Source organism: Engraulis encrasicolus, chromosome 12 (genome assembly GCF_034702125.1).
Source record: "Engraulis encrasicolus isolate BLACKSEA-1 chromosome 12, IST_EnEncr_1.0, whole genome shotgun sequence".
In the NCBI taxonomy this organism is placed as follows: Eukaryota; Metazoa; Chordata; class Actinopteri; order Clupeiformes; family Engraulidae; genus Engraulis; species Engraulis encrasicolus.
Window position 1 is genome coordinate 56,414,909 of NC_085868.1, and position 9,103 is coordinate 56,424,011.

A 9,103-nucleotide genomic window follows, 5' to 3' on the forward strand; every position below is an offset into this window, starting at 1 on the left:
GAGCACTGGTTGATTACTTCCCCCACCAACCTGGCGGGTCGGGAGTCGAACCGGCAACCTCTGGGATGCAAATCTGACGCCCGCCCATCAACCGCTCACCCATGACTGCCCCTCGCTCACCCATGACTGCCCACTTTGCTTGTGATGTTGGCTTGATTATTTCCTCTTTTGAAAGTCGCCTTGGTTATAAAGCGTCTGCCAAATGCAATGTAATGCAATGTAATGTCTAACTGTACTCTGGCTCAGCAGCTAATATATTACATGTCTCACTGTACTCTGGCTCAGCAGGTAGCACGCTAACTTCAGTTAGGAGATATTCACCTCAGAGACAGGGAGGTTGCAGGCAGCACCATCAAAAGACAACACTAACAAGCAAAACAGATACAAGTAATGTGCAATATGTTACCAGTGAGACATGGACACCAGAAAAGACAAGGATAATTGCTAGCTAGCGTACTAAATGCCCAAACTGTGCTGTGGGGCAGCACTTAGCTAGCATACTAAATGCCCAAACTGTGTTGTGGGTCAGCAGCTAGCTAGCATACTAAATGCCCAAACTGTGTTGTGGGGCAGCAGCTAGCTAACATACTAAATGCCCAAACTGTACAGCTGCTAGCTAGCATACTAAATGCCCAAACTGTAAAGCAGCTAGCTAGCGTACTAAATGCCCAGACTGTAAAGCAGCTAGCTAGCGTACTAAATGCCCAGACTGTGCTGTGGAGCAGCAGCTAGCTAGCATACTAAATGCCCAAACTGTGTTGTGGGGCAGCAGCTAGCTAACATACTAAATGCCCAAACTGTGTTGTGGGTCAGCAGCTAGCTAGCATACTAAATGCCCAAACTGTGTTGTGGGGCAGCAGCTAGCTAACATACTAAATGCCCAAACTGTGTTGTGGGGCAGCACTTAGCTAGCATACTAAATGCCCAAACTGTGCTGTGGGGCAGCAGCTAGCTAGCGTACTAGCTATGCCCACCTGGAGCTCGTGTGCTGAGGGTCAGCAGGGTTGTTTACATAACCTCTGGGCCTGGAGGGGTTTCTTAGAACCTTTGGCCAACAGCGGTTAATGTTCTAGAACTTTTGGCCAATGAGGGTTAATGTTCTAAGCACAGCACCTTACACCGAGTCCAACAGCAGTTACACATACACACACAGAGTACAACATGTACACACACACACAGACACAGACACAGACACACACACACACACACACACACACACACACACACACACACACACACACACACACACACACACACACACACACACACACACACACAGTGTTCCACATGGTTACAGATACAGAGGCAGAGAGTCCACCGTGGTTATATTCAGTGAGGTTAACGTCATAGCGGGCGTTAAACAGTGAGGTTAACGTCATAGCGGGCGTCTGTCTCCTACATTGTGTGTAGGCTCTATTCTAATGTTGGCTATATTCTACCTTGACAACAAACACAAACCACCTTGACCAAATCCCCTGAAAAGATAAAGATTTTGTGTTGTGGATGTAATTTGTGAGTAAGTTGCTTGATGCAAGTTGACCACCAAAATGTACAGTACTTTTAGAGTTGTTATGTCATATTTCTTATGGAAATGCACAGAAGGACCTTTCCAGTGACCATAGTCATGTCATGTGTCCCTGATGCCAACTAACCCCCTTACACCTTAGATAAGGAAACACTGACTTTTCCATATACATAGAATACCATCTCTCTAGGTAAGGAAACACTGACTTTTCCATATGCATAGAATGCCATCTCTCTAGGTCAGGGGTGTCAAACTCAAATTGACTGAGGGCCAAAATCAAAATCTGGAACGAAGTCGCGGGCCGAACTCAACATTTATTTTTAAAAATGGACTAAAATTGTGTGTACATGTACTTCATATTCATAGTTAAATTTCACACACACTCTTTCCCATCATATTTGTTAGTTCAAATGTGTCTGCACATCCTGTGACACAGCAAATTTCATGTTCAAGTCATGTTACGCTATACATTAAGGTGTATGTGGGCCACCTGTAATAGATATTTTAAATGATCTCACAGGCCGAATAAAATGGCTTCGCGGGCCAAATTTGGCCCCTGGGCCTGAGTTTGACATCCCTGCTCTAGGTCGTCCCCAGACGAGTCTTCCATCGTTGCTTCCAGTCATCCCGATTCTCCATACATCTTTTCATCCCGATTCTCCATACATCTTTTCATCCCGATTCTCCATACATCTTTTCATCCCGATTCTCCATACATCTTTTCAGTTCTCATTACAGGATGCTATGCTGCATATGAATATTAGACTTGTTTGTCTGTGTGTTGTTGTTGTTGTGCAAGCTGGGATGTGTTTCTCAAAAGAGAAGTTGCTAGCCTGTTAGCATCTTCGGTAGTTGCCAATGGGAAAATGCATTGAAAACAACATGGTAGCTAATGTAGTAAGCAACTTTGGTTTCGAGAAATCCACCCCTGCATGGCTAAGTGTTGTCCTGCTCTGCTTTGTCCTCCGAGGGCCGTATTATGAACACAAACCAGGATTTCCCCCTGCACTTTAGGCCTATATTGAAGGCAGCCACCTTTAAAACAGACCCCACCTTATCTAGATCCACTGAATATAACTTAATTGTATTGCAAATGTATTTTCTAAGATTCTTTTACAAAATATGTCATGTTTCATGTGAAGCTGCATAACATTAAAACTACATCAGGGACCAGATAAAAATTCTCCGTTTGATACGACTTCCTCCATTGTGTGTTAGATCCATCCTAATGTTGGCAATATGCATGAACTCACTCACTCACTCACTCACCCTCACTCACTCACTCATTCATTCATTCATTCATTCATTCAGATACGTCTTCATCAACTGTGTATCTATCCTAATGGCTGTATTCATTCACAAGTTTGTTCATTCATTCATCCATGATCCATCTATCTCTCAATGTCCACATGCGGCTGTGAAGTTAAAATGTGCTAAGAAGACTCAGAGACCTCGTAAGTGTCACAGAGTTCATGTCTTTTCTTACCGGTGTAGTTTCAGTGTGTGTGTGTGTGTGTGTGTGTGTGTGTGTGTGTGTGTGTGTGTGTGTGTGTGTGTGTGTGTGTGTGTGTGTGTGTGTGTGTGAGAGAGAGAGACAAGACGAGAGAGAGGGAGAGGGAGAGGGAGAGGGAGAGACAGAGAGAGACAGAGAGAGACAGAGAGACAGAGACAGAGAGAGAGTGTGTGTGTGTGTGTGTGTGTGTGTGTGTGTGTGTGTGTGTGTGTGTGTGTGTGTGTGTGTGTGTGTGTGTGTGTGTGTGTGTGTGTGTGGTGTGTTCTTACCTGTGTGGTTTGAAAACTGTACTGAGTTGATGGAGTCCACCTCAAAGCCCAAAACCTGCAACGGCAGAAGAAGCGAAACATTAACTACATATGGCCAGTCATGGGTAAGCAGTTAGGGCGTCAGACTTACAGCCCAAAGGTTGCCAGTTCAACTCCCGACCCGCCAGGTTGGTGGGGGGAAGTAATTAACCAGTACTCTCCCCATCCTCATCCATGATTGAGGTGCCCTGAGCATGGTACTGTCCTGCCGCACTGCTCCCTTTCAGGCGCCATTGGGGGCTGCCCTCTTGTGAGTCATAAATGCAATTTCTTTGTGTGCAGTCAGTGTGCAACTGTGTGCTGTGGAGTGCTGTGTCACAATGACAATGGGAGTTGGAGTTTCCCAGCTGAGCTTTCACTTACCCTTCACATAATATTAAAGCATAGCACCTGCGCAATAGGAGACGCGGAATATTCACTACATTAAACATCCTTAAAGATCACACACACCCTGGTCACAGGCTCTTCACCATGCTACCATCTGGCAAGCGCTTTAGGACTCTGCGTGCCCGCACTACGAGAATGAAGGACAGTTTCTATCCTACTGCCATTAGACTTTTGAACTCAATACGTCACCTGCCCCCCCCTCAATACTTCAGGACTATCGATACAGTGAGAAGCACATGGATTTTTATATATTATTTATTTACTGTTAATATATCTTGTATTTTGTGGGCATTTGTGGGTTGCTACTAAACATAATCTCACTATATTTATATAGTGACAATAAAAGTCTACTCTACTCTACTACTCTACATTACGGTAAAACGAGAGCCACAGACTGGCCTCTGGCCATGGGAACAACATGAGGCAAACAGACGCAGAACCAGAGGTGGCAAAAATGAAAACTAGAAGTACATTTATGGTGCAGGTACAACACGAGCAGATATAAGATATAAGATATTCTGTTGACCCTCATGAGGTGGCGAGACATTGTTGTTACTGGAAAAACCACCATAAAACCCTAAAAAGAAAACCCCAACACACCGCTTGAATAGTAGGTGCCATGGTCAGATTACCCATCAAGCACCAGCGGAACAGTGGCAAGGGGCACAAGTTTAGGTCCCAGTTTAGGGGCGCAATATTTATCGTATCTATGGGGATAAGTGGTTAGGGCGTCAGACTTGTAGCATAAAAGGTTGCCAGTTCCACGGGTGAGGCATAAATGCAATTTCGGTGTGTGCTTTGGAGTGCTGTGCCACATTGGCTAAATACGATCCTGGTAAGTGGTCAGTGTCTTCGAGCCCAACAAAACGTTGTGCTCCATGTTGAATGTAGGGTTGAGTTAAAAGAGCTTTCTCACAAGATGCATGAAGTATGAATTACAAGACAGACACATTAATCGCAAAGCATTATTGTACTACTATTATGAAGAATTTAATTCCTCTCGGTGTGTGTGTGTGTGTGTGTGTGTGTGTGTGTGTGTGTCTGTGTGCGCGCGCGTGGATGTGGGAAGGTGTCTGTGTGTGTATGTGTGCGTGCATGAGGGTGTGTGTGTGCTTGTGTGAAGCACGTGTGTGTGCTTGTGTGTGTCCAAGCTCTGACCGTGTTTGAATGGTGTGTGTGTGTGTGTGTGTGTGAGAGGGTGACAAAGCACTGTATCTTTCTTTCGAATCTGGAGTGACGGAGGTAGCAATCAAAAGATGTTTTGCTTGGAACACATGCTTAAGGCTCCGCATTCTGGGCACTTGTCACTTTGTAATTGTAAAGAAACCACCACTAAATATGAATATTTTATATTGCCATTACATACAATAGTTTTTTTGTTAAATCTGCCACCCCCTCACACAGCATACATTCCTACACATGCTCAACCAGCGGTGCGTGATATCCCCATAGCAAGTCCAGTCATAAACATGATACGTGTTGTTTAAACATCTTGGAAACGCCGAGTGAGGTGCACGCATCACCGTGGGCGTCAGGATGACATGACGGACTGGTTCCGTTTAAGCGACGCTGGTGCTGGTGCTGATGCTACGGTGATGATGGTGCTGGTGATGATGATGATGTCGAGGCAGAATGGGTCACGATGCAAGCACAATATCGCACCCTCCTCTCGTGACGTCAGAGGGGGCAACTGACTGAACAGACAGGCGCTCAAAAATCGTCAAGGATGCAGCAAGCAAGCAAGCACTCGACTCGACTAGATCTGTTCAAATTAAGCCCAACAGGGATGCTGTCTCCACTACAGACCGACATCATCCTTCCCGCCCCTCACTGACATATCTAATGTTAGCATGTTTCATTCGGCACGACTTTATATTCGCTATGAAATACTGCCAGAAAATGTAACTGATCATCGTTTTGACGCCAACACATCTTCCCTCCCGACTGTTCCAGAGGATGGAGATATGAGGGTGGTTTGGTTTGAATCGTGATGGTGACGATGGTGACAGCGGTGCCAATAGCCGAAGTTCACTGTGCACACGACAGTGATGGTGACAGCCAAGAAAGACAGCCCACATTAACCTCGCCAAGCTTACTCCAAAGAAACACACACACATAGAGAGAGGGAGATGTGCCCACGGCCAAATGACACTGAATGGAGATATTAATAAAGAACGCAAGTGCCGTTACGGACTGCAACAGGGGGACACACGACACGACACGACCAGCAGTTTCACGAAGACACCATAACGCACTGCCTCAAATCAATGAAGCTAAATAGATATATTGGAAATGACACTCGGTGACTTGAGACCCAGCGCGTGAGTCCAATCTGTAGACGGGAGTTAGACGGGGATATGTTTACCATGTGACCTTTGGTTAGCGGCTTAGTACCCTACCTGCACGAATTCACGTTCTCATGATACCTCCGTTAAACCCCGAGGAGGACTGCCTTTAAACCTGTCACTGGTGGAAATGTGCACCACGGTGACAGTTGGTCGGCGAAATGTGTTTATTTACCTGTAGTGGAAATGAAGCCGATTTGTTCCCGACGTACCCCCTCACGACGTGACTCTGGATCGACAACACTCTGCATTCCATCTCGTGCACAAAGTTGTCCAGATGTCCTCTGCACGAGAGCCACCCGAACGAATCCCTCGCGGTCTTGTCTTAGATGTCACGAGCTGCGAGCGAGGCAGCAGGCGGTGACTTTAATCCCGAAGTGAAAATCCGCGATTCGGAAATGATAAGAGCCCAGATATCCAGAGAGTGAAGGGCATGCAACACGGAGAGGCAAGGGAAACACTCATTGACAAACCAAACAAAATTTCGTCAGGCGTTCGCCAAGGCTGCCTACAAGCACTGACATCACGGGGTTACAGTGTAGCTGATTTGTTTAACAGAAATGTTGTCATTCGTGACCTGTAAACTCACTGTAAACTCTGTAGGACTGAATTATTTTCTTATTTTCGGTGTGGAGACGATTGCCTCCCTGGTAGGCGGGTAGGCTTATGGTTATTGAAATTCATCCGAGGGAATTAGCTACAGTAGTAGTGCATGATTAACAGCGATGTCCTTTTTCAAAACTAACTAACATGACCGTGGTTGAAATTAAAACGTGGGGAAAACGCACACAACCAGCACCATGAATACATGGAATAAAAAACTGGACTTGGTATTTGTAGCGAAGACAAGTGCATCCACAGGCGTCTTGAAATGCAAACCGGAAGTCGGGTCCTTCGTCAAAAGGTGTCGCGCTATGAAATACATCTCCAGACAACTCCTGCGACCATCTCCTATCTATTTTTTTTTTATTTTTTTTTAGAAATTATATGAGGATTTTCATACATCTGTTTCCATCGAATCGAACGAATGAAGATGTTAAATGCACAGAATTAATTTCACGGCGTACTGCTGTGATGGGAATAGTGGAAGAGATAGAAACCGTCCATTATGGAAGTTAATAGATTCTAGGCACACGCACAAGGAATGAGATGCGTCTGTGTCAGCTGTCAGAGCCTGCCTGCTAGTTCAATTCTAATCAAGTCTTTCTTTATTTCAGATCCAGGGGATCCTTGTCACATTTTTTTAAACTTTACAGCACAGTACAAAGCTTAAAAAAACAACATCCATCAAAAAAGAGCATCACTCTCAGTTCCGTTGATGAAATAAAAAGCAGATCCCAATGAACAGGCAGATCAGCTGTTATCAGAGTAGAGTTTTACAATGTTACCTCTAGGTTCTCTTATCACTATGATGACATTGTTTTCATTAATAAAGTGTGTGTAGTTTATTATCCTATACCTTTTGTTGAAATCACAACAGTCAGTCTGCATTTTTAATGTGAGATCGCCCTCTTGTGGAGGATTTGGGAGGGGTTCTGTCTGGACCTGGCAGGCTACAGCGCGGCTACATGACGATTTTTGCTCCTTCATGTAACTTCAGAAAACATTTGAGTTGAGCATTTGAGTTTTGCATTACGTTTTCAACGTCCATTCATTCTTTTGGGCTGAGAAATGACGCGCAGGTCGCCCACTTCGCCAGAGAAGACCGAACATTTTCGAAGTAGTCTTAGCCCACCAATCGGATAAGGCAACAGGCATGTATACATATATCAATTAACTGATAGCGGACTCTAGTGTGATAAAACACAGTGATACAGGAATTGCATTGGAATAACGAAGTAAAACTTCAACAAGATTTGTGAAGTAACTTTGCAGTTACTGTCGATGACGTAATCCAAAAGCGCCTGGCTGTGATCGGCCTGGTTCTATGGTGTAATGGTTAGCACTCTGGACTCTGAATCCAGCGATCCGAGTTCAAATCTCGGTAGAACCTGTGACATTTTCGTTGTGTATCAATCCCACGATGGTAGCATGGGATCGATAGTGACCAGGAAATGCCTGAACGTATCCGAGATACAGTGCATATTTCAATGGCTTTCTACCTCCATGGTTTCTACCATTAGGCCTACACTACCTTCACACAGCAAACATGCACTAACTGCACTGTTGTTGAAAATGAGTCAGGCCTATGCCTATTATGATTTTAATGACACATCAAAACAATAAAGTGAAATAAAATGATTTATTGGCAAACAATGTGATAATATAAAGTACTTAAAGGTACACTGTGTAAGTTTTTTTGTTGTTTATTTTCATGCTGCCCATTCATCACTAATGTTGACCTTTTTCATGAATATTTACCACCACCATCAAATTCAAGTATTCATTATTATTACTGGGAAAATTGCTCTTTTCATACATGAAAATGGGGATCTTCTTGCCTGGTTATCACCAGACCTAATCACAAGTGTCTTTCAGATCGAATCGATTGTGTAGAACTAAAGGCAGTATGGGAGTTCCCTGGCTAGGTGTAGAACTAAAGGCAGTATGGGAGTTCCCAGTAGAACTAAAGGCAGTATGGGAGTTCCCAGTAGAACTAAAGGCAGTATGGGAGTTCCCAGGCTAGAACTAAAGGCAGTATGGGAGTTCCCAGGCTAGAACTAAAGGCAGTATGGGAGTTCCCAGTAGAACTAAAGGCAGTATGGGAGTTCCCAGTAGAACTAAAGGCAGTATGGGAGTTCCCAGTAGAACTAAAGGCAGTATGGGAGTTCCCTGGCTAGAACTAAAGGCAGTATGGGAGTTCCCTGGCTAGAACTAAAGGCAGTATGGGAGTTCCCTGGCTAGAACTAAAGGCAGTATGGGAGTTCCCAGTAGAACTAAAGGCAGTATGGGAGTTCCCAGTAGAACTAAAGGCAGTATGGGAGTTCCCTGGCTAGGTGTAGAACTAAAGGCAGTATGGGAGTTCCCAGTAGAACTAAAGGCAGTATGGGAGTTCCCAGTAGAACTAAAGGCAGTATGGGAGTTC

At 44.7% G+C, this 9,103-nt stretch overlaps 1 protein-coding gene and 1 non-coding gene across 2 annotated transcripts in view; one reads left to right on the top strand and one right to left on the bottom strand.

Annotated features, from left to right (window-relative positions):
* Nucleotides 1-7,014, bottom strand: part of pdxkb (pyridoxal (pyridoxine, vitamin B6) kinase b) — a 36,046-nt gene extending 29,032 nt beyond the window's left edge. The window contains exons 1-2 of the mRNA XM_063211984.1: nt 6,254-7,014; nt 3,308-3,362 (exon numbers count right to left, since the gene is read on the bottom strand). Of these exons, the coding sequence (XP_063068054.1) occupies nt 3,308-3,362; nt 6,254-6,334 (136 nt within the window). The 5' untranslated portion in view covers nt 6,335-7,014. The remainder of the gene's footprint in view (nt 1-3,307; nt 3,363-6,253) is intronic.
* A 985-nt stretch (nt 7,015-7,999) lies between these two features.
* On the top strand, nt 8,000-8,071 carry trnaq-cug (transfer RNA glutamine (anticodon CUG)). Its single transcript has one exon. It is a non-coding gene; the product is annotated as a tRNA-Gln (tRNA).
* Nucleotides 8,072-9,103: the final 1,032 nt, after the last annotated feature.